The 25,992-nt window shown below is 36.9% G+C and overlaps 2 protein-coding genes, 1 long non-coding RNA gene and 6 other non-coding genes across 9 annotated transcripts; 8 read left to right on the forward strand and 1 right to left on the reverse strand.

Annotated features, from left to right (window-relative positions):
- Positions 1-218: 218 nt before the first annotated feature.
- On the forward strand, positions 219-2,769 carry LOC121250097. The gene is made up of 2 exons (XR_005937702.1): positions 219-838; positions 1,101-2,769. It is a non-coding gene; the product is annotated as an uncharacterized LOC121250097 (long non-coding RNA).
- On the forward strand, positions 475-630 carry LOC121251290. The gene has a single exon (XR_005937958.1). It is a non-coding gene; the product is annotated as a small nucleolar RNA snoR134 (small nucleolar RNA).
- LOC121251289 lies at positions 956-1,039 on the forward strand. Its single transcript, XR_005937957.1, has one exon. It is a non-coding gene; the product is annotated as a small nucleolar RNA U36a (small nucleolar RNA).
- Positions 1,120-1,212, forward strand: LOC121251331. The gene has a single exon (XR_005937999.1). It is a non-coding gene; the product is annotated as a small nucleolar RNA Z223 (small nucleolar RNA).
- LOC121251332 lies at positions 1,354-1,468 on the forward strand. Its single transcript, XR_005938000.1, has one exon. It is a non-coding gene; the product is annotated as a small nucleolar RNA Z278 (small nucleolar RNA).
- Positions 1,556-1,670, forward strand: LOC121251333. The gene has a single exon (XR_005938001.1). It is a non-coding gene; the product is annotated as a small nucleolar RNA Z278 (small nucleolar RNA).
- Positions 2,112-2,216, forward strand: LOC121251279. The gene has a single exon (XR_005937948.1). It is a non-coding gene; the product is annotated as a small nucleolar RNA snoR97 (small nucleolar RNA).
- A 2,451-nt stretch (positions 2,770-5,220) lies between the features above and the next one.
- On the forward strand, positions 5,221-7,033 carry LOC121250096 (putative pentatricopeptide repeat-containing protein At1g03510). The gene has a single exon (XM_041149033.1). The coding sequence runs from the start codon at positions 5,439-5,441 to the stop codon at positions 6,723-6,725; it is 1,287 nt and encodes a 428-aa protein (XP_041004967.1). The 5' UTR covers positions 5,221-5,438; the 3' UTR covers positions 6,726-7,033.
- Positions 7,034-9,213: 2,180 nt separating this feature from the next.
- On the reverse strand, positions 9,214-12,724 carry LOC121250788 (protein TIC 20-IV, chloroplastic-like). Its single transcript, XM_041150005.1, has 3 exons — positions 12,516-12,724; positions 10,723-10,814; positions 9,214-10,073 (listed from the first exon to the last, which is right to left on the reverse strand). Exons 1-3 carry the CDS (start codon positions 12,629-12,631, stop codon positions 9,415-9,417), a joined length of 867 nt encoding a protein of 288 aa, XP_041005939.1. The 5' UTR covers positions 12,632-12,724; the 3' UTR covers positions 9,214-9,414.
- Positions 12,725-25,992: the final 13,268 nt, after the last annotated feature.

Genomic DNA, 25,992 nt, shown 5'->3' on the forward strand with positions numbered 1-25,992 from the left:
ACAAAATCGCGTTAGATAACAAATTTACTTTTATAATTTTTTTTTTACAATGCAATTTCTCTTTTTATAAAAATAAAATTGGTTGCAGTAGGTCCGTAAGGAGAAATCCATTAATAAATAGTATTAGAGGTTTAAAACAAGGCTTGGCCCAATCAGATTCTCGAGCCGAGCAACGATTAGGCGACCCGCCCGGTCCGGTAAGTAGCCCACCACCGACCCGGATGTCACCGAGACGCTGGAGGAACTTGCTAGGGTTTCACAAGAACGCCTATAAATATGTAAATATGTAGACATAAGCAGCGATACACAGCTCGCAATCCCTCTTAGGTTATGGTTTCGTTTCGACTTCTCTTAGGTTATGGTTTCGTTTCGACTTCCTCTGTTAGTTCCTCTCGCTCTCCCTTTCTCTCTGTGTTTGTGACTCTGTACCTCTTTTTTTGTTTTTTTTCTTTTGAGATTCTTGGCTGCTTCAATCTGCACGATGCACTACCCCGGGCTTCTCTGAATGAGTAATCAATCGATGACGACGAAAGCCCCATTGCTCGTGCCAAAACGATCCGACGTCAAGTGTTGCAGTTCAGCCATTCTCTTTCTCCACGGCTGAGCTGTGTCAAATCGACGCCCACATCTCAATCTCTCTCTCTTTCTCTCTCGAGAATAAAGCTGTTACTTCTTTCCTTAATCTTTGCCTCGCTACACCTTTAGCTTGTTTTATTGTTATAGATAGCGATATGAAAACAAGGCTAGTCATTGAGGCAGATATTGATTGCTCTTTGGCGGTTTTCACGTGGGGGTTTATTTCTTTCAATGGTTTTGCCTCTAAAAATATCCGCTACAGGTTTTCTCCATCTTTCCTTGTCATATTCGTCTTCACAACTTCATTTACTAGCACGGATCTCATTGAATTGGTTGGAAAACGAAGGCATGATTTTTTAGTTTTTTTTATGAACTTTCTTGGCGATGATTACACTATCCGCGCTTCTGAGATGCATCGGTGAAGCATAAACGGAAAAATGGTTGAATTTCTTGATATGAGCCGACGCTAAATTATGCCTCGTTTTTTAAATGCGCGTTTGGTTTATTTCATTTTTTAATTATAGGAGTGAGTTCTAATCTACAAATCGGCAGTGATGATGAAATTTCAGCTTTAAATGCCAGTTCTGCTTCTGAAGATTCTTGATTGATAGAGCTGTTATGTGATCTGAGCCCATCAATACATCATATATGCCAATTAATGTTTTCTCAGCTTTTTGTGTTGAAACTGGTTTCATCTCTTCGTTACAAGTGTTGGTTTTATTCTATTATTTTGTTTGTGTGCTTTATTTCGTTCATCGGATTGGCGTATTTATTTAATTCAATGATGACTGTCCACATACATGAGATTAGTTAGCTTCAAGCCCCTGTTTACAGGGAGAACCTACTTGAGGCTGCTATATCATTACTTGAAATTACTGGACCATTCTGAGAATACTCTTGCCAAATCCAGACAAATTCTGTCATTTTCAAGTTCTCGTTCAATTGTATCTTATACTTTTGGTCTTGATGCCTTTAGGATGCCAATGATGACCCAACTCTTTTGAGGTGTTGTGGAGCCAATTCCTTGCCTTGCAAGGAGAACCTAGTTGGTGAAGCTACATTTGAAATGATAATTCAAGGGATTTAACTGAGGCTCTTACCTAAATTGAATTTTAATTATATTAATGTATGTTCGTCACTTTTTGGAATTTTAAAAGATTTAGGGAATTTTGTTCTTTTGAAATTCTGTTAATTCTTCTTTAAGCGAGCTTGTTTTTGGCTCTATTTCCTCTCTTTAGTCATGTTGATATGCTTTATGATTTGGTGTTTGATCGATGGCCAATGATGTTACTTACAATCCAACTTGTATTTGGTACGCAAGAGCCAAGTCCCCCCCATCTTATGGGGAGAACCTACTTGGTGAATCTGCGTTTCCAATGACTGAAAATACAGAAACTGAGGTTCCTGATTTCTATCTTCTTCTCTGTTGCCTTTGTCAGCTTAGAATGTAGAACTGCTTTTGCGGTAACTATAAGTGTACTACTACATATTTCTCTGCCAATTCTATTTTCATATCGAGTTTTAACTATACACTAGCCCCCTAATGGGTCTAGGGTCTGAAAAACTCGGAAATTCTGTGTGGTCATCAGCTTCTTCTCTTGTACATTACGAGACTGGAGTTAAATAACGGCACTATATTCCTGACTTGTAGTACTAATTCCTTGTGTAATTCTGGGTTTTGGTTGTTTTTTGTTTTTTATCTATTATATTTTTGTATTTAGGCATATATTAATTAATAATTATATTCTAAGTATAAACAATTATATTTTAAATGGTCCTAATATCATAAAATCTTAAATATTCGTTTCATTTGTCGTTCAACTAATTTCTTTTGCTACTCTTTCGTCTAGCAGTATGACCCCCAAATGAGTGATCCAAATGCAACCTCTTTTGTCTGCCTTGATTGTGATTGTTTTGTAGCGCTTTTTTACCTCATAGAAGCAAGTTCCAACTCGATATTAATCACATCGACCGCACCATCACCCCTGGCGACAGTACACATCTTGCCACTACTGGTCGTGTCAGACACATGCAGATTACAAGACGTGGCAAGGTTGAATTGGTCCATGCATTGATACTACGCCATGACTCCATTTCTTATTATGTATAAAATCGCTAGTAGATTCAAGCGACATATATTAGGTCTATTTATCTTTTATAATTGAATTTTAATATATAAATTTTTTGGTTAAATTCCATTTCCACCACAAAGTCACCTGCTTTCTGGGAAGTCCAATTCTTGACGACAACATGACAAACTGGTAACTATTGCCCAAGCATCTTATGCTCCTATCAAATCTTTAGGAAGCTACGGATCAAGGTTCTGATAGTTAAATTGAACTTCAAATCACAATTGAAATGTATCAAAAGTACAGGATTTGCAAGAAGATTACATTCTCACCATTTGGCATAGTATGAAAAGATGAAAAACTAGGCCCTGTTTCGCAACAGATAAAAAGAGTTGCATGCTAGATTTAGTTGTTTGAATTTAGAGATGGGTATAGATAGTTTGTGAATAGTAGAATAAAAGTTAAATTATTTATTATATTTTGTATTGAAATTTGAAAAAATTATAATGATAAGATAAGTTGAGGTGGATTTTAAATGAGACGCTTTTCAATCCTATTAAAAGTATGGAAAAAAATAATTTTAGTTAAAAATTTCTTTCAGGTCTTGACATCTTGGAAAGTGCAAAATCAACTACTAAGGATTAGGAAAGATCAGAGTAGACAGATACACAGAGAAATCAAGAATTTTTTAAGGTCGCCCTGTGGAGAAATCAGAGTATACAGATACTTAGTCAAAACCTCCAGTAATTAACTGCTGCATACACGCAGAAATTGGTGTTGACGGTTCAGATTTTGGGAAAGGTAGCAAAAACAACCATGAATCGGTCAACATGTGTGCAGATTAATGTCATCAAATAAGGAACCCCTAAAAACCTTAGCTGCATCCACAGTAACCATGGCTCCTATATCATCATTGACTCCAAGTGCAAGCATGAGTGGACATCAGAGAGAGAGAGAGAGAGAAGAGAAGAGAGAGAGACAGAGACAGAGGTTTACAAAATAAATACAAGTACCTTCCCACCAAGGTCCCCAAGGAAGAAATTGCACTCTGCTGCAGATCTAGTATAGAGTTAAGGTGACAGAGGTACTAGAAATGTCTCAAAACAGACAATTCAAGCAACATAAAAGAACAAAACATCGGGGAAAGAAGCAGCAAGTACAATAAGTTTTAAAAAAATGCAGATCTAGAAATTTGTTAACAAATCCAACTTCAAGTTACATAGATGGCACATGGTGAAGGTCTACTGAACAGTGAATACTTTAGATTTACCAGGATATACTTGAATGGCCAGCCCATGGTGTTTTATAAAGGTAATGCTGGTGGATGTCATTGATATGCCATGGAGATCATTTGATGAGCAGCTAAAGAAAAAGGATACTCCTAGTGGGCCACTGGTGTGCCTGCTAGTGTATTTAAAACGACCACTACTCACCTCGTTGTAGGACTCTCTAGTTGTCGATCCTTCAGACAGCCGAAGCAGAATATTGAACTGAGTAGCGTGTGCGTCACACATGCAGCTTAAACCTCACGTGAGATCCACGCGTCACCACGACCTCAAATCCGACCAACCTCTACTCTTCTAGAGTGACGCATGGCCTCCACACACCGTCACAATTCTTGACAATCGTCTGTAAGCGATTCGACACATCTATTGTTTGCTATCTTCCTATGTTTTCGCTTCTCCTAATCAATTTTCGTGAAAAATAGATAGTGCATGTTTCCTGCAGTCAGTCCAAACCAGTGAAATGCAACGCAAATTACTTCATTGTAACTTCAGTCGTATTATTACAATATGTTTTTCAGACTGTATCAAAATCGCTTCAAACAGCTTTCCCTTGTGGGAAATGGGTGACGGTCAAGTCATTACCCTGTATCCCTATTTTTTTATTTCTTGTATTGTATTTGCTAGTTCGGGATGAATGTTGGAGCTTCCCACTCAGTTGACTATTGCATCCATTAAATATATCTATAATATGCTTACTTGGAGGAAAAAAAAAAAAAAACACAAAACAATCATACATATGTTTTTTTTTTTTGAAAGGATACCGACCTGACTTGAAACATAATGATGAAATGGGTTCCTTTGCAACATCCATACAAGTTGCACATCTTTGCATCGCATATCAAACCAGCAAATGCAACCATCCTATTTCATTAAACACTCCGAATAAGAACATAAAATTTTAAGGATTCATCAACTTACTATTTATTTAATAAGAAATGAGATTTGCAGTCGTAAAATGTGTAATAGTCATGCAATCTTTTTGAAAAAAAATAAATAAATACGAGATCTACGTGATAACAAACTAATTTTTAATAGTAAATTTTATTCATTTTCAAAAAGACTATGACGCTTATACACTACGAGTGTACATAGTATTACTCTAATTCATCCAAAAAGTGAAAACCTCAGCTAAAAGTAAAGTCAAATAGTCACAAAAGTTTCTCCTGAGTGAGGAATTGGACATGCTCAACCCAAGTCCCAAGAATTGAAGAGGCCATGATTCCATATTTTCAATTCATCGTGTTTCCAACTCTCTCAGCACCCAAAAAAAGGAAGAAATTATGGAAGGAAAAGTTCCCAGAGGGAAACAGAGGGTGAGGGGGAGGGGTTAGAGTTTATGGTTTACCTCGCCGGAAGTGGCAACGAGCCATTTCTGAACGAGGCCAGGACGTTCGCGAGAGGCGATTCAGTTGTACTTGATAGAGCTGGACTTGGACTTGTTTGTTTAGACTTTCCGGTTTTAATAAAGCACTCCCTCCAACGCCCATAACCCCAGAATTTAACCAAAATGGGCTCATACACATCCAACTTCATGCGCCTCCTTTCCTTAACCAAGCTGCTGTCCTCGCACGTCAACCAAGGCCATCATGAGCGTGCTCTTGCTGATTTCCACCACATGCATGCCTCCCTGGCCCTTGCTCTCGATCCCCATGTCTTCTCTCTCGTCCTCAAGTCTTGCTCAGCTATCCATCGCCCGCAACTTGGTACCTCCATCCATGCCCATGTTGCCAAATCCTCATTCCTGTCAAATCCATTTGTCGCTTGCGCTCTCGTCGACATGTATGGTAAATGCGTCTCGATTTATTCATCGCGCCAGCTGTTTGATGAAATCCCTAACAGAAATGTTGTCGTGTGGAATGCTATGATATCGATTTATACTCGTTGTAATTGTGTTCCTGAAGCTTTGAGATTATTTGAAGTTATGGACGTTGCACCCAATGCGTCAACTTATAACTCCATTATAGCGGGTTCCGTAGGTTTGGCTGATGGGTCATTTAAGGCGATTCAGTTTTATTGGCGAATGAGAGAAATGGGGTTGAAGCCAGATCCGATTACGCTTCTTGCTCTGTTACCCGCTTGTGTTGCTTTAGCAGCATTGAATCTGATTAAGGAACTTCACAGCTATGCAATTAGGAATGATATTGACTCTCATACCCAGTTGAGTAGTGGCCTAGTGGAGGCCTACGGCAGATGTGGGTGTCTTGTACATGCTCAAAATGTGTTTAGAGGTATGAAGGAAAGAGATGTGGTTGCATGGAGCAGCTTGATATCAGCATACGCACTTCATGGGGAGGCCAGAATTGCGCTGGATATTTTTCAGCAGATGGAATTGGCTAGAGTACAGCCTGATGACATAACCTTTCTTGGTGTACTGAAAGCTTGTAGCCATGCGGGTTTAGCTGATGAAGCATTGAATTACTTTGCTCGAATGCGAACGGAATATGGCGTGGAAGCAAGTAGTGATCACTATTCATGCTTAGTGGATGTGTTGAGCAGAGCTGGGAGATTACACGAGGCATATCAGGTAATACTAGAAATGCCAGTTAAGGTGACTGCAAAAGCTTGGGGTGCTCTTCTGGGGGCATGTCGAACATATGGAGATTTTGAGCTAGCGGAGATTGCAGGAAAAGCTTTGTCTGAGATTGAACCTGAAAATCCTGCCAACTATGTACTGTTGGCTGGCATATATTCCAGTCTAGGGAGACACGAGGAAGCAGAAAGGATGAGAAGGGAAATGAAGAAAAGGGGAGTGAAGGCTGCCCCTGGTAGTAGTTGGGTAGTGTATCAGGATTGAGAAGAGTGACTTTTGAGCTTTTTTTTTTCCTCGACAAAGGAGGGATAAACGTCAGGCACACACATCACTCTGGACAGTCGGCTAAAGCTTCCATTTGATATGCACGTAGTGATAGAGAAACAGCTGCAATCAGAAATATGAAGATACAGCAGAAATTACAACCTGTTCCTCTGACAGCAAATATGCCTGAGATATTTTGAACCTGTTTGTAAATATGCAATTGTTTCTAGAAAAGATTTCCGTTTTGGTTGCAACTTGTCATCTCTCCTGAAATTATCAAATATAAGCAACTAACGTCATTTACTTCATTCTAAGGTAAGGTTAAGAAGCAGAGGCCCTGCATCTCTCCCTTTCACCCGCTTCAGAGATTGCTTACTCTTTTCTTGAGCTTACTATTGTGAGAGCGTTCGTGCTGATAGTATATGCACAACTTGTTAGCATTTGTTCTCGTAACTATTTAATTCGTTTTCTTTAACTTTTTTGAGGGGCACATCCCCCGGAACCCCGTTTCATGGGGATTCTCTCCCCGAATCCTTCCGAACTGATGACCAACTTACTAGGGAATAAGAGTATTAGCATTGAATTTATCAAAATTATTTTTAAAATTTTATAAAAAATACATATTTTCTATAAATTCAATACCTCTCCATGACTCTATATTGGATTAGTTAAAATAATAATATAATATTATTTTCTTAATAATAATATTTTTAATTTTTTTATATTTTACAATTACACTAACTATATATTAATTAATAATATATTTTTAATTAATGACAATGAAAGGGCCTTCAAGAAAATCATAGAAAATAAAAATTAAAAAGCAAAGCAATTGGGGTAATTTTTATAATAAAATATTACTTTTGAAGATGAACAATACATCTTCAAATTTGAAGATATACTCGAAATTACTTCAGCTCTTAGTTCAAACTTTTACTTTTTGAAGAGACCAATGTACATTTTTTCAAATTTTGAAGATCCATTGACTTTTGAAAAAGTCAATGCCAGTTCTCTAAAGCAGATATCACTATTCAAAAGCTAATGATTGAAAGTAAAGTGCTCAAGGGATTGTTCAACAATTTAACTCAGTTACCTTTTCTAATCAACTCGTTTAAGTGGGCATCTATTGTGTTTGAAGACATTGAATGCATGTCTTTACTTTATGGCAAGATGTCTCCAAGTTTGATGGCCAGGTCCTTAGGTGTGAAATTTTTCTTAGCCAATTTAATGATTCCCATGCTTTGTCTCTCCTGAAGCTCTTATTAAAACATACATCCTCAATTGCAAACAGCCAAAAAAAAGACATTGAGAAGGAAAATATGGATAGAAGAGATAGTTGTTCACTTTGGTGTCCTTTTCAGTAGTGTATGCTCTCTGTTATCAGAGTGTGAATTGGGTGTATTGAGGCTTAAGGTTTGAGTGATTTATTACCTCTTTTGTACTCCCATCTTTTGATTAATGAATTGCTTTGTGATCATCTCTGTCAATGGAGGTACATTTCTTCAAACCGAACTACTTAAATCTTAATGTCTTGTGTAATTTTTTAAATTTATTTTTGTCTTTTCTACTTGTTGGCCATCCAAAGATTTTGCTTGACATAACATGTGAACCCCATGCATTGCAGGCTACCAATTGAAAAACCCATTTACCTCCTTATTTCGACCAAGAGAACACCGTATTTGCAGGGGAAGAAAATTTAATTCCAAAGAAAACTGCAAACATCGAATCCTCTTCTGTTTGATTAAGATGCTTTACTAGGTCCGACAAAGTTGGCTATGAAAGGTTTATCACAGACATCAAATAAATGCAATCATTAGTATAATAGTTTGCATGCTTTAACGCCCTCAAATAGCTCTATCATCCTTTAGGATATTACAGGCGTCTTACCTTAACATCATGTAGGAAGCCTATTCTATGGGAAACACAAGACCCTTTTTGAGTTTTTTCCCGTCCATTAATCGAGCCATTTCCAGGTTAAATGCTTACATGAGTATTTTTTTGAAGTCCTAAAATGAGTAATATAATACTCAAATTCACAATATCCCAGTATCACTCCAAACAATTGCAAGACAGAGTGAAGAACACAGTAATCTTAAGCCTTAACTCTCTTACAATCATGTGTATACTCTCTATGATAAAGAAATACATGAACTCAACACACATTTCAACTTTACAAGTTCCAACGCCCTTTGGATTCGCTGCAGGTTGTAAAAGAGCTACAAGGGGCAGATCCAAGTCTATATAGGGTGGACAGTTAATTGAAGACACAAAAACACTATTTAAAACCTTTCATGAGTGTTCTGTTTGTCATGTGAATAGAGAAGTAAATCGTTCAGCTCATGTATTGGCAAAAAGTGCAGCAACATAAGACGGTGTTGCCTATATTACAACTCACAGTATCAAAGATTCAAATGTATATGCTATCCTCAACACTGTCTGATCAATCCAATTTTCTTTTACTAATCATTTCTCAAATAAATACCGTGTCTAATTATCATAGTTTCAAGACATTTATTTGCTGCAACATATCATGGTTCCAACAAAGAAACAACAACAGGAAATGAAAGAAAACAAATTCTAACATCCTTATTTTCTCTCTCTTTCCACCCCTTTCTTGTCGAACATATTGGGCTACACAATGGGCGAGGCCCTTCCCAAAACCCCATGTTACAGAACTTGATACCACTTACTAGAAAGGCCTCTGATATCCCCCTACTCTGAAAAGAGTGTGAATAAATGCACTATCACTGATCAATGGGAGTTTAACATACGTACCAGCAATAGCACACCTTACACACTCCAACATGACAAAAATATATATGAATCCAACAGCTGCCCAATAGTATAACCCAAACGTACCTTGGAAGTGTATAAGGGGCATTAGATTGCTTGAATTCACAACCACCATCAGCGCTGATTCTAATAAAAAGCCCATTGCTACATGGAATCTCAAATAATGAGGCCATTTATTATTCCTCACCACTCCTAAGTATGCAAGGTAGAAATGTGCAAACTGGAACCACCAAGGTAACCTCCTAACGGATCCTGGGATATAATAATACAAACTCTCGAGGACTTCGTAGCGTTCAAGGAAAGGTAGGACATAAAATGCTGTGTCGGACATTTGCAAAGCTAAAAGATATGGAACACATGCCAAAATTCTATACCACCATTCCGGCTTCTCATTCATTGTCGGAAGGCGATAACCGAATGGATTATTTTTGGATGCTCGCACGGGTATTAGAGCTTTTCTTTGTACTGGTAACCTAGGAATTGCACGTGACAGCCCAATTTGATCCCCACCTAAAAGCGTAGATGATGCGGCAGAGAGGTGTGGGAATGACATTCCTGCAGATCATAAGATTAGGAATTAGAAAGTATCAATAATCTTTTGGAGGTTCCACATTCAATGATCTATATCACCACCAACATAGTTCTTTGGTTATGATATTTAGATGTGCCTTATTATAACCATCACTTTTTTACCAGTCAGAAATGCCTTATTATTGGAAGACATGAAAAATGTGAGATTAATTAGCCAGGTAAGCAACCCTCCCTCTCTCAATGAAGCAGCATTTCTGAAGGCAGACGGCAAAAGAAAGAACCAAGGGATAGAGCAAGAGATTGACAGGGTAGTCTGAAGCCAATTCCCCTTGCAAAATCATACTATTTCTCTTAATGGTTCCAAGACTAGTTTTCTAATTTTCTGTACCCAATCAGCATTCCGTCAATCAGTTTTATCTTTAAGTCTCAAAACTTAGCTAAAAGAGGAGGAAAGGGGAGGGGGCTAGACAGAGGGAGAGTCTGTTTTATCAGCTACTGGCTTTTTGGACTTAAAGAGAAAGGATTCAATCCAGACTTGATAGATTCCTTTGGGTCTGGCCCTGCCTGATGCCTCATTAAGAACTCATTCATCATCAAAAGGAATTGGGGCCTCCCCTTGATAACTGATTGACTCAGTTCGTCACACAGAGAGCTAAGAAGGACATGAATATACCTTTAGATCTGCATGCAACAACTGTACGACTGGCCAAGGGCTCATGTACCGTGCCGATCTTGGAAAATCTTTCTGGAATTGTATCTTTATACCTGGTAAAAACACCAACATTAGCACGAGAACAAATAATTTGGAAATCCATTATCTAGAGCAAGAGATCCTCTTATATCTTATTAGACCATCCTGCCCTATCCTAGAATTAGTTGGATTTCTATTGAAATTTGTCTGAAACCACAAAATGGAGGGATTTATGCAGACTCAAAAGCAGTTATGTCCTTATCTCTGAACACAAATAAATAATTCAGCCACTCTGCATGTGTCCACATTTTCCCTGCCTTAAGTATGAATACTTTTATTAAACTGAGTAGAAATGAATAGACAACCAAACACACACACACACACACACACACACACACACAAACCATAAAAAAAACGTTTATAAAAAATGCCAGCATCCTATGCAAGAGTATGTAATGTACAAATCAATAGCCAAATAATGTGAATGACAATCCCAACGGAGTTCATCTTTTCTGAACATCAACCTATATGATAGATTTAACTCTTGAACAATACAAGTATAGGTTGGTCATTGGCAATTAACATTAGAAGGAATGAAAGCGTCGGTCATGTAAAATGCCCATGCATATTACAACCGAGAGTAGGTCTTCTGGATAATGAATGCAAACTTAATTATATGCTATCATGCTATAAAGAGTGAAAACCAGAAAAAATGTCAAAATTTATTCAAAAAAAGAAAATGAAATACTTTTGTTTCTAAATTAAAACAAGAAAAATTTAAACAAAAATCCATCAAACAACCTAAATTGCCTATATGTCTTCAAGATTTTTTTTGAATCTTTCCTCCACACGCTACTGTATCAATCTGTCCAAACTCACAATTCTACAATATGTTCGAGCTGCTTGATTTTAAAATATATATCAACATATTAGCATTCCGTTTTAGTTACAAATTAAAAATCCAGAAAAACGAAAACAGCATGATGATCTTCAAAGTAAAAGGGCAAAATTTAGACATTATGTATGTTCTATATTTCTCTTACATTGAAACTCGATTGCATCGTATTCTAACAGATATTATTTCCAGAAAGTCTCAACCCAATGAAACCAGTTCTTTCAACTATCTCAAATTTTTAATATGATAATAAGGAAGAGAGTTGTTAATTCAATGACAAAAACTCGGGAGAAAAATAAATTTCACGACACGATCTTCATTCATATGTTAGCAGTGATACCTGGTAAGATTAGATGATACAACGGCCACTTTAATAGAGCGGATTTTAATGCACGCTCGGGAAAAAAACTCAAATTTGTCGGGAATTTTTCATATTGTCCAATCAGCTTTCCGAACAAAAATCTGCCCTAAGTAAATACACTGTTTTATAAATTCAAGTATACTCCTTTATATGATCAACAAAAAAAGACTTTTTGTTATTAAGTTTTCCAAAACGTCCACGGGATGTTAGAATACGATGTTAAGTACACCAATTATACTTGTGCAAACATGAGAAATGATATAAAATAGAAGAAAGTAAAATTACGTGGGGGCAAACCAAACCATCTAGAACTATTCTTTGAATTCCCCATCATTCCTATATTTCTACCTACTAAACCTAACATATTTGTGAAAACACCGGTTCTGCACCCAAAAAGAAAAGGGAAAAAAGGAAATTGAAAGATAACAAAAGGGTAGAGAGTCTTAACGGATTCCATTTGTCTTTCTTCTGCGTTTGGTTTTTTCTAAAACTAAAGCGAAAGTTCAGAACGAAGCGCACCTAAAACGGAGGGAGGCAGCAAGACCGGCGGGAGGGAGGAGAGGCCGACGCGGAGGATTGAAGAGGAGACGGGAGCTGCTTGCAGGGGGAGCCGCGCCGGCAGCCATAGCAGACATGGCTGGTGGGTATCGAAAACTCTAGAGACACTGACCGACTCTTGGAGCTAGCACCGCTTGGCAGCTTGCTTCTCATGCAAGAATATAAAGATTACGAGATAGAGAATATATGTATATACTGGGGACTGAAAAGCTATTTGAAAATATTTCTTCTTTGCCCTTTGATTGTTTGAATTTGCCGGTACGTACCCCATAGAGGGCTGTAGAAGTTTAGAACTGTACAATACACGGACTCACGGACTCCGAGTCCTTATCACCGACTTACAAGGTCCGTATCTTTTTCCAATAAATAGTATATGGAAAACGAAAACACCACTTTCATCTATAAAATTTACCGACAAAACCTACTGATTGGATTTTTTTTTTAATTTTTTTACTTAATAATTAAAAAGTACAGAAACGCTATGGGATGATCAGGCTGTTATAGATAGAAGAGCAGCCCTCCATTAAGACAATGACACGTAGGAAAAAATACAATAGACTAATTAGACCTCACCACACGCAAAAGAGGCAAAAATCGTCATTTCGACAGCACCTTCCTCATTTCGTCTTCGTCTCCAAGCTCCCATCTGGGTCTCTTTGCATCGCCACCAAGCCTGCCGCCCAAAACGAAGCTCATTTCCACCACCACCATCTCAGTTCGAAGCCGACCATTCGTTGCCTAGCTTCGTTGTGTAGACCACCTGACCCACACAGATTGAGCACCATCTCACCCACACATATTTCACACCACCGTCGCACCATCCCAGTCTACAATTAACAGTTTTTCATGGCTGAGAAAGGTGACCTTGGTGTTGCTCAGGTAATTTTCACCATTCCCTTGTCTCAATCGTCATTCTAATATATTATCCTATATGCGTTTGATTTAATGTTTGGGAGAAGATGAATTGTAAAATGTCTATTAATCTACAATTAATGCTCCTTTCCAAACATGTATGTGACTGGATTAAAGAGAATTCCTATGATGAAGTTGCTATTATAAAGAGAATACCTATTAGCCTACTGCATCTGTAACTGAAGCAGCATCCGTAACTGAAGCAACTGAAGATCAAGCTGAAGATAAAAACTATAACCAAGTATCATGTGAAGCAACCGAAGATCAAGGAGAAAAACAGAGTATCTGAAACATGAGGAGGAGTTGCATAATCATGGGTTTTTGAATTTTGAGTTTGTATTTTAAATCTATACGATTACTCTCATTGTATTATTTAAAGGAAACTGTTGTACTCGTATATATCATTGAAATAAAAATTTAGACTTCAATCTTATTCTTCTTAGATTTCTACATAGTATCAGACTGATCGACCAACGTCCTTACCCTCTCCTTCTCCTTCTCCATCACGTCGGCCTCTCCTGATTCATCCACCTCTGATACACAGCCCAACCAACTTTCTCTCTTCAATCCAACCTCATCTCTCAATATCTCTAAACTTAGCCGTAACAATTATTCTACTTGGAAAGCTACTATGCTTCCATATTTGAAAGGCAAAAAAATATTTGGCTATCTCGATGGTACTCTCAAACAACCACCGAAGGAACTTACTGATGCAAATGGCATCAAAACTCCCAACCCCATTTCGACACTTGGGAAACTCAAGACAACTTAATTCTTAGCTGCCTTAATCCCTTTCTTATGGATGAAGTTCTTATGCAGGTTGCTCACTGCACTACGTCTCATGCAATTTGGATAGCTCTCACTTTAGCCTTTGCTTCCCAGTCCAGGGCTTAAGCAATCCAAGTAACAGCTTTCCATAGCTCGCAAAACCATTTAGACTGCAAGTGAGTATTTCATGCATATCAAACAGTTGGCAAATAATCTTGATATTGCTAGACAACCCTTGCACTGTGATGATATCATCACCTATCTACTGGTTGGCTTAGGGCTTGAATATGACTCCCTTGTAACCACGGTTTCTGCCCGTGACGAGTCACTCACATTGGAGGAAGTCTACTCTATGTTACTAACCTGTGAGGCCCGAATCCATCATCATTCCCACTCTATTCCTTTATCCCCTATCTCGGCTAATGTTGTTGCGTGGCAAAACTACTCTGGAACCTAGAGCCGTGGGAACTTCTCAAAATTTTCTCGTAGGGGCTATGACTCTGGAGGTGCATCTTGTGCATTTGGTAGAGGTAATTCTTCCTCTCGCAACTCTGATGTTTGGTGTCAATTATGTGAAAAAGCTGGCCATACTGCATCTAGATGCTATAAGCGCTATGATCCTCATTTCTTGCCACCACCTCCACGCCGAAATGCCTAAGCCAATCTCACCACCAAACCAAATTCGCAGAACACTAATCAGGAATGGCATGTTGACTCAGGAGCAACGCATCATCTGATGCACAATTTAAACAATCTCAACGTCCGTGGTGGTGAGTATGTTGGCACTGATCAAATTCAAGTTGGTGATGGTTCAGGTTTGCGTATAACTCACACTGGCACTGCTACCTTACCCACATCTTCCAAATCTTTTGTTCTTCATAAAATTCTTGTTGTTCCACAAATCACAAAAAATCTCATTTCTGTTCAAAAATTTGCTCAAGATAATAATGTTTATTTTGAGTTTCAAGGCACTTTTTTTCTTATTAAGGAATACTCGGGGAACATCCTATATAAAGGTCATAGTAAAGATGGGTTGTACTGCTTTTCATAGCCTCTCCAACAAATTGCTTCTTCCGCTTTCGTTGGTGTTCGAGTATCTCTCTCTGATTGGCATCATCGGCTAGGACATGCCTCTCTTCGTACTATTAAACATGAAATAAGTTCAAATAATCTTCCTGTTGATTTAAATAAATGACAATATGTTTGCCCTGATTGTGAGATGGCTAAAAGCCACAATTTGCCTTTCTCAAAATCTATTAATCGTGCCACTCGGCCTTTAGAGCTAATTTTTTCAGATGTATGGGGACCTTGTTCTGTTCTTTCAAGTTATAATTCTTGTTATTATGTTTGTTTTTTGGATGATTGTACAAAATTTATTTGGCTTTTTCCATTAAAGCAAAAATCTGAAATAGAAAATATTTTCCTATAATTTCAAAACTATGTTGAATGCCACTTTGATACCAAAATTAAATTTGTTCAAATTGATTGGGGTGGAGAATTTCGACGTCTCAATAATTATTTTAAATCTTGTGGCATTGATCATAGAATTGCATGTCTCTATACACATGAACAAATGGGCTCAGTCGAAAGGCGTCACTGTCAAATTGTTGAAATGGGTCTTGCTTTATTAGCTCACTCAAATGTTCGACAATTTTATTGGGAAGATGTTTTCCAAACTGCAACTTACATTATTAATCGTTTGCCTACAAAGATCCTGAACAATCAATCTCCCTTTGAAAAAGCCTACAACAAAAAATCAACTTATGATTTTATGCGTATTTTTGGATGTGCTTGTTGGCCAAACTTATGACCATATAATCGCCATAAAATAGACTTTCGCTCAAAGACTTGCATTTTTGTTGGTTATAGTCTTTCACATCAGGGTTACAAATATCTTAATTTATCAACAGGAAAAATATATATGCTTCGACATGTCGTCTTTGATAAAACTTCATTTCCATACAGACATTCTGAAACCTCCACGTACTGTCAAAATCAACCTGAAACAATTTCTCTACCTTTAAATTTGCACCCTACACGTACTCTAACTTTGCTTGCAGGAGATGATATTTGTCAAACCATTCCAACGCCACTTGCAATTGATCAATTGCCAACTAATTCTACCACGGCACGACAAGGCACACATCATGCAAATGCTCTAGACCCGCATGCTATTCTCAACTCAGTGCCTGTTGACGTCCCACATGTCCCTCACTCCATTGACACAGCATCAACCTCCCAGTGCATGACCACAAGATCTTAGACAAATAGCCTCAGGCCAAAACAACCATATGTTGGATATATTAAATATCCCATTCCACAGGTACTTTTATCTGAAGCTAATTCATTAACTACAGAGCCAACCTGCTTCACGGAAGCGTCAAAATTTCCTTATTGGCGTAACGCAATGGATGTTGAATTCAATGCACTTATTCAAAATGGCACTTAGGATTTGGTTCCATCACAACCGAACCAAAATCTTGTTGGAAATAAGTGGGTCTATCGGGTAAAAAGTAATGCAGATGGCAGCATTGAACAGTTCAAGGCACGCCTAGTTGCGAAAGGATTTCATCAACAAGAGGGTGTTGATTTCATTGAGACCTTCAGTCCAATGGTAAAACCTAGCACCATACGCCTTGTCATTTCTCTTGCAGTCTCTAACAATTTGTCACTTTGGCAATTGGATATTCAAAATGCATTTCTTCAAGAAAATGTCTATATGTATCAACCGCAAGGATTCATTCATCCCGATTATCCAAATCATGTATGCAAATTAAAAAAGAGTCTCTATGGTCTTTGACAAGCCCCACGAGCATGGTTTTCTCGGCTCACTGATCAATTACAGTAACTTGGATTTCAAGACTCTAAATCTGATACGTCTCTATATACCTTTCACCAAGATTGGCTTCATTTAATCATCCTAATTTACGTCAATGATATCATTGTGACTAGCTTGGATTCAAAGGCTATTGATAAATTAATAAGAAGCCTATCCACGGTTTTTCCCGTGAAAGACTTAGGCACACTTTCATTCTTTTTGGGGGTGGAAACTTTATATGATGGTAATGATTTATTTCTAACACAGAGGAGGTATATTGCTGAGCTGCTGCGCAAAGTCGATCTTGATAAAGTAAAGCTGTGTGCAACATCGATGTCAACTACTTGTCATCTTTCAAAATTTGAATGTGCAGATTTTATTGATCCACAGCTCTATAGAAGCACAATAGGAGCCTTGCATTATCTTGGGTTTACCCGACCAGACATTGCTTACTGTGTTTATCGTGTAAGCAAGTTTATGCATCAACCAAAGGATCCTCATTGGCAGGCGGTGTAGAGAATACTACGATATCTAAAAAATACAATTTCATTTGGCCTTCGATTTACGAAACAAATGGATCATTCTCTTCATGGGTTTAGTGATGCCGATTGGGCAGGTGATAGTGATGATCGCAGAAGTGTTGGCGCTTATTGTGTTTTTCATGGTAATAATCTAATTTCATGGAGTTGCAAACAGCAACAAATGGTAGCACGGAGTAGCATCGAGTCCGAGTATAAGTCCTTATCCAATATAGCAGTTGAAATTCAATGGATTCAATCCGCACTTCGTGATTTGCATTTTTGATTACCGACTTGTCCAAAACTATGGTGTGATAATATTGGTGCCACATATCTCTCTTCCAAGCCAGTGTTTCATGCTAGGGCTAAACACATTGAAATTGATTTCCACTATATGCATGATCAAGTACTTCAAAAGAAACTTGAGATTTCATTTTTGTCAACAAAAAAATAGCTGGCTAATCTGCTTACCAAACCATTGTATGCAGCTCGATTTACTCTATTGTGTAACAATCTTCAAGTTCAAGAATTGCCCTCTCGATTGCAGGGGCATATTGGAGCATCCGTAACTGAAGCAGCCGAAGATCAAGCTGAAGATAAAAACTATAACCAAGTATCCTGTGAAGCAACCGAAGATCAAGGAGAAAAATAGAGTATCTAAAACATGAGGAGGAGTTGTGTAATATTGGGTTTTTGAATTTTGAATTTGAATTTGTATTTTAAATCTATATGATTACTCTTATTGTATTATTTAAAGGAAATTATTGTACTCGTATAGATCATTGAAATCTAAATTTAGACTTCAATCTTATCATTCTTAGATTTCTATAGACATAACCATATTCTACTTACACCGAAAAGTACTAGTTTGCTTTGTGGACATAGGGGCGTTACTAAAGTCTAAAAACACTTATTATGACTTTGAATGAGTACGGTATTCCCAAAAAAAAATTATGTCGGTGTTGAGTAAGCAATCAGGTGGTGACTTTAATGTTGGTTGTATTGGCAAGAATGTTGAAAATTATTTGGGAACCAAAAGGAAAAAAATATTTATAGAGGGAAATGCACAAAGGTTATATTCCTACTTTATTGATCGGCAACTCAAAGAATTTGGATTTGTGTATTCCATGCAAGTTGATAAGGATGGGTGTATGAGAAGTTATTTTTGGACTGATGTGCGATCAAGAGCTGCATACCAATATTTTGGGATGTTATTACAATTGATGCCACTTACCTGACCAATATTTATAAGATATCATTTGTGCCATTTTTTTGAGTTAATCATCATCATCATCAGACCATAATGTTTAGTTGTGTTTTATTAGTTAATGAAACGGCCAAATCATATACATGGTTGTTGAGAACAAGGCAAGAGGCTATACTTGAGCGTGCCCCTTCAACTATAATTACCGATAATGACAAGGCGATGGTTAAAGTCATTGTAGAGGTATTCTCGAATATAACTCATAGGTTGTGCTTGTGGCACATCTTACAAAAGTTTTCTGAATACTTGCCCCATGTATATAACAAATTTTTGGACTTTCAAAAAGAATTTCGTCATTGCACATTTATGAGACAATTACAACTAATGAGTTCGAGTAAAAATGAGTTTTGATAGTAGTGAAGTATGAGCTAAGAGAAAATACTTGGTTGCAAAATCTTTATAGCCGACAGGATAAGTGGGCATCGGCTTACTTGCGTTCGACATTCTGTGCCAGTATGTAAATAACTCAAATGAGTGAAAGCATGAACAAGTTTTTCAAAGATTATGTTCGTTCAAACACTCTGGTTAGTGAGTTTGTATATTTGTATGAAAAAGCTATAGATGCATGTTACTTTAAAGAGAAAGAGAATGATGTCAGGACTAAATCTATGTGGGCAATATTGAAAACACCTCTTAAAATTGAAGAGGAGGCAACAACGGTTTATACAAGAAAGTCTTTCATGATCTTTCAAGACGAATTTTTTAATAGTCTACAGTACCAAGCAAAAAAATTATCCAAAGAGAGTGAGACCAAAACATATAGAGTGGTAGTTTATGGGAAAAAAACACGTCTTTACCATATGACATTGGAGAGTGATGAAGGACATAGAACATGTACATGCCATATATGAGAGTTTATGAGGATTCTTTGTAGACATATCTTGTGCGTTTTTGGTAAGAAAGCAAAATTATATAGATTGCCACAATATTATGTTTTAGAAAGATGGACTGTTAATGCTAAGAGTTTACCCATTCCCGACATACCATTTTTTGAATGGCAAGTTCGGCATAGACAAGATGAGTCTATGATGAGAAAAAGTAAGTCAATGATACAGCTTTATGACATTGTCGAACTTGCATTACAGTCAACAAAAAAATACAATCACTTCACACTTGCATTGGAGAAGGTTCATAAAGGGTTACTTGCAATGGAAGATCATGTAGAATATTCACAAAGGGGGGAGTCAACCAATGATAATCAGATGTTAAGAAGTCAAGTTGTATCAAAATTTTTACAAACGGTGCACGATCCTTCACCGGTGCCCATGAAAGGGCACCCAAAGTCTTTGAGAGCAAATAACCTAAAAAATAGTCAACCAACCAAGAAAAAGTGTTATGGCATTTGCAAAAATGAGGGATTTGTAACTGTCTTTTAATGAGGTATTATAAATTTGAATATTTTTTTATTCAAGTGTATTAATCAAAGTTTTAAGTTTTTAATTGTGTTTGTTGTTGCTTATGTAGGGATATTGGGTATACACCTGAGGTCGAGCACACTAACTTGGATTCTTAATGGAAATTTGCTTATGCATGTGATTGTGATTTTTCTCTTGTTTTTATATTATGGAGATATGGCTTAAATGTAAAATGATTTTTTGTTTTATATAACTAATGGTTTTGTGATTAATGTGATAGGAGGGTTATGAAGCTTTTGAAGGTTGTGAAACTTTCTTGTTTTGAAGTTGATGAGTTTTTGTGGATTGAAGCTTCATATTTTTGGGAGTTTTGATTGACGCTCGTGAATCTTTGATTTTGAACTTATGTATTTGGCACCAAGCAACATGTACTTGTGTAATTCTGAATATTTGATCTCCATTCTAAATATTTGAAAACTGTTTGTATAACATTCAATTAGTGTTATTGATGGAATCAGGTTAGTCAATTGACATATTAGTATCCTATTAAAAAAAAAAATCAAGTTACATCCAGGAAAGCAATGGTCGCATGGTATATAAGAAATTAGACTAAAATTTTTAACAAACAACACGGAAGCCAAACATGACTAATTACATAACAAGTTCATTACAAATCAGTTGTCCAAAGTAAGAGCTCAAAAAAATTACATGAGTTTAAGTATTGCCCGACATAAACTAATATTTTTGGGATACATAAAAATTATAGTAAAAATCGTGATAAAAAACAACCACGATGTCAACAACGCTTTCAAGGTTCCTTTATACTTCTTCTCCATCGCTTTATACTTGACTTGTTCGATCAACTGATGTTCATAAATTTACCTCTCATTCCTTCGTTGAGCTAACTCCAACTTCATATTACAGCATGAGTTTTGTTCACTTTCAAGATCAATCCATTAAAAAAAACAACATTGTTTATTGATCTTGTAGTTTGGATAGTTGTAAAATCTTCTGCCAAAACTATTATCCTTTCCAGAGATTCGGAGTTTCAATGGAATGTTACAGTAGCAAAGTAGCCTATCCAAAATGCTTTCTCTTTCCCTCTTAAAGTCCTTGCACTTCAACCAGAATGAGAATTCGAACTTGTCATTTGATGAAAAATATGGAAGAAAGTAAGCATAGCTGCATATATGGGACAAAACATGAAAGTGCATAATGTATGAAGGACATGAATTACTATGAAAGCATCAGCAAAAGGAAATTGATTTGATGTTGTGAATATTAGATGGGTGTGTTCAATGTTCTATTCTTCTCCAAGGATAACAAACAGGGGTCTCTGTGTTTATTTTCTTGTTGAAACTTCATGTACTCAAATTATGTGAAACTTTAGCACATGATGCACAATCCTTGTTGACATTTTCCCTCTGAAAAATTCTACAATATTTTCTTGATTTCCATTTGGGTCATCCCACTTGGGTATGAAATACCACCATTTGAAACTTCAAAATGATAGAACATATAAACCTGAAGGAACATTCTAGAGGGGAGAGACTTTTGATGGCTTCATATAAATACCCAACATTCATGCCTAAAACGAAGAAGGAGTCTCTTAATTTCAAGTAACATAGTCTGTATCTACTTAATGCAAAACATAATGTGGATGGAGTCATTTTAAGTGAAATAAAGATTATCCAATTCTCACAAGAATGTACATCTTGTACACACCTTTAATATTTAGAACTTTTTGTTTCCTAGGACAAAAAAGTTAGAAAGAAGTATCCATCCATAAAAAAAAAAATGTGAAAACTTTTTGTACTCCTTTATTTATCTTTGTTTTTCTAATTGTTACTATGTGTTGTATTGTCTACTAGTGGAGCACTCATCAAAGAGCACTCATCAATGGCAAGACCAAGCTCAGAGAACCCAACCAATTGTAAGCTAATATCGCAAGAAATAATTTTATAGAAACATGTTTTCAAGTCACAATGCAACACATGATTTCACTACAAAGCTACTCTCATAACAAGCATAGCCTTACTTGGTATCATACTCAATAGCCAGAAATCATCAACATTGTTGAAACCCTAATAGAAAAAATCTCTCAAACATAAAATTATATCTGAGAGAAAGCTTCCATTTTACAAGCTTATCAGTTGTAAAAGCTTTCATTTTATTTAAGAACTCATATTTTTAACTTTGTTTACATGAAAACCTAATAGAAAAATCTTTAAAACATAAATCGGTATCCGTCCACTGTCTGGGTCAACAACCAAAGTTCAAGTATCTCGAATCATCATATAGGAATAAGATAAAAAAAAAATTAAACAAAGCACCAAAAAGAAAAGGAATTTCAAAGACAGAGAGAGATTACCGAGAGAGAAATATCGAGAGATTACCGTCTGGGTTGAGCTCTGTCTTTGCCATCGTTTGGGTTGAGCGCCATCGGGGATGAGTGTGGGGTGGGATTTTGTTTGGGTTGGGATGGTTTGGAAGACGAAGGAATGAGGGAGAGGGTTGTATGGGTCTCTAATCAGGTGTATGCAAGTGCAGACTAAACACTATAAACTGCTTACGTGGCGCACAACTATTGGATGATTGCTTAATGAGGGGGAGCAACCGGACCGCTCCCCAGGTTTTCTCTAAAAAGTATTTTTGAATGAATTTATGATTTTTTTATATTTTTTAAAAATGTTTAAAGTGTTTAAAAAAATATTTGGAAAAAAAAAAATTTTAGCCGTTGGGTGAGGATTTATCGGTGAGAATCCTCTGTGGGTATACCATCACCCATAATATATTGAATAATTCTATTTAGCATCTCAACACATTTTTTTTTTTAATTTTTTTCCTTTTTTTTTTCATAACAAGTACATGACTAACTGATGATAAAGTAGAATAACTCAATTAGTTTAGAATAAATAAAATTAAAAAAATTAAAAAAAAAAGTTAAAATATGTATTCCCTTTTAAAATAGTTTAGCATTTGTAGTGTGGGATGATGAGTAGTATAACCCTAATATATGTAATGCCCCGGTCCTGGAGTACAGGGAGTTAACTCATGTTACCTAAATCATCTCTCGTAACAAAATTATATATATTTCAAAGACTCCATAAAATATTAATTTATTTTTTCAACGAAAATATATATGTTCTTTCACAGGGACACCGTATAAATACATTTACATAATAAACTAAAATCTTCATAAAGACTCAGAAATATCCATGTCTTAAAATAATAACAAAAAATAATAAATCTACTAAATAAGGCTATCCGATAAATACTTGTATCCTTTGATACTTATTCCTCTACGACTATCAAACATTTCTAATATTTTCTACTCTTGATTTCCAGCTAAACCATCAAAATTATTTAAAAAATATTGTGAAATTAAGGGGTGAGTTATCAACAACTTAGTAAGCAGAGAACATATACTAGTATGTAAATATGAGTATTTACAGAGTTTAGAATGCAGAAAAAAATATTTTTAGTTTCAGAATGCAAAATCATTACATGCTATCAAAAATATCAGAGCAAAAGTTCAGAAATATTTTTATTCAAAAGAATCCTTTGGCATAGCATAACTGAGCATCATATCATAACAGAATTCCATGTTTAACCCCCATATTAGGGTTGTGCAAACTCCGGCAGCCAATCGAGCAGAAACAGAATGTGAAATCTTCCCCTTATTCATTATTGGAGCCTCGAGTGTGCACATATCAAAGACCACGTAGAAAACCACTTTGCTTCCAAAGTGAGTGCACCAGAAACAGAAAAGTTGGTACCAACCCAAACTGAGGCCACTGTTTTACACAAGTGGTAAGGTTAGGGCAGAGCAGAAACAGAATCATATACAGAATCAAAACGTCATATCAAAAGTTTTCAGATGCCACATCTTATCAAAACATGGTATTGAACAGAATCATAGCATCTTCACAATCAAAACCAATTTAGAGTATCTTCATATAATCATGCACAGATTTTTATATTTGCTTTTTTTGCACAGTTCATAAATAGAATGCCAAAAATAGCTCATGTCTAACCAGTCATGATAGAAAAATATTTTTCTTTTCTAAGACCTAGGTTGCTTTCAAGTTTTCTTCTCATAACAAAACATGCATATTTTTCATGAAATCAACTCCATTCGATTCATTTTATGCAAAGTTTAGTATATGAACCTCACTTACCTGGACTTTTAACTTCCTGAATTATTCCACAATAGTGCCAAACGATTATCAATCATCTCATATAAAATAGACACGTAATTTATTTAAATATCTAATTAATCAAGCATTTTGATATTTAAGCCTGAAGTACCAAAATAACCTATTTTTCTTAAAAATCTAAAATTCTTGTAATCCTAAAGTATCGTTACCTCCCATATTCATAGATATCCACTTAATATTCACTTAACATAACTCCAATCGAATCACAACTCTTTTTAATATCAAGCTCAACTTAAAATACATGTCAAATTTTAAAAGTCAAACCCAGCTCCGATCAAGTATTCTGCCCTTACCTATTAAGGGCAGTAATGTAAAATTATTTCAAAAAAATTTTCAAGTGATTTACGAAAACTCACAAAAAGACTTGATGGAAATCTTCATAATTAATTACGAGATCATGTCCCATTGTCCATCAAGATTTAAGGCCTAAAAACTATTTTACAATGACATATATGTCCATTTCTGGAGGAAGGAGAGAAACAAAAGAAAAACAAACAAAAAACTGAGGGAGAATGAGGCTTGATGTTGGGAGGAAGAGCTTACCGAGAGGCAGATGTGGCAGAGACTTGCGTGGATCTAGGTGGCTGAGCACTGGGGGAGAGAGAGAGAGAGAGAGAGAGAGAGAGAGAGAGAGAGAGAGAGAAGGAGAGGAGACTTACGTACGATGTAGTGTGCTAACCTAGACGTTGGTGGCGTGGGGAGTAGCAAGACCAAGTTGTGGTCGTGTCGTGTGGCCATTTTTGGCGAGAAACGATGGTTGACATTGGAGGGATATGGGGTCTTGCTTCCTTTGGTCATGCTCTATTTTGAGGAGCAAAAACATAAGTGTATACGTTTGTTTCTATATGCAGGTGGTTGCAGTGCATGGAGCAGGACAATGGGCTATCACATGCTGGCTGGGCAGAGGGGTGTTACGGTGGGGGTGCACTGGTGTAGTGATGCTATGGGAGACAGAGGGCTAGGCTATGGCCGAGTTGTGGCGTTGGTTTTAAGTGGAAGGAGGGCTCACGATGTGGAGGTTGGTTTCACGATAGCTGGGACTTCCGACCACTTTGGGTGGTTCTTGAATCTGGTTCTCCTCTAACCGAGGTTATTGTGTGGTGAGCCTAGGCTAAGAAGGTGTTGCGGCTTGAAGTGGCGTTGCTGTGCTTGAAGGAATTCATGTGTAGTAGCTTGGGTGACATTATTCTATGGAGTTTGGATGGCTGAGGTCGTGAAGAGGGTAGTGGTGCTCAATTTGGTTTAGTGGTGGACAATGGGGAAGGTGTGACAACCCTAGTTGAGGAAAACCCTAGAGAATGAAAGGGTAGGGAGAAACGTGCATGACATGGAGACATGCATGGGCGTAGAGTCTGAAATTGGTTCTCACGGCTTGGGTTTTGGGCCTATGTGGTTTGGGCCTTTCCATGAGTTATGGGCCTCGATTGAACCTCTCAAAATAATACAACTTGTCCCATAAAATTTTCGGGCCGATTCCTACTGGGTCCATAAAAAATGTTAACCTAATAATCAAGCCTAATAAAATCTATACTCTACCAAAATAAATTTTGGGCCCGTAGCATGTTCTACAATTATTAATCCAA

The sequence above is a fragment of the Juglans microcarpa x Juglans regia genome, chromosome 2D, assembly GCF_004785595.1.
Source record: "Juglans microcarpa x Juglans regia isolate MS1-56 chromosome 2D, Jm3101_v1.0, whole genome shotgun sequence".
Classification (NCBI taxonomy): Eukaryota; Viridiplantae; Streptophyta; class Magnoliopsida; order Fagales; family Juglandaceae; genus Juglans; species Juglans microcarpa x Juglans regia.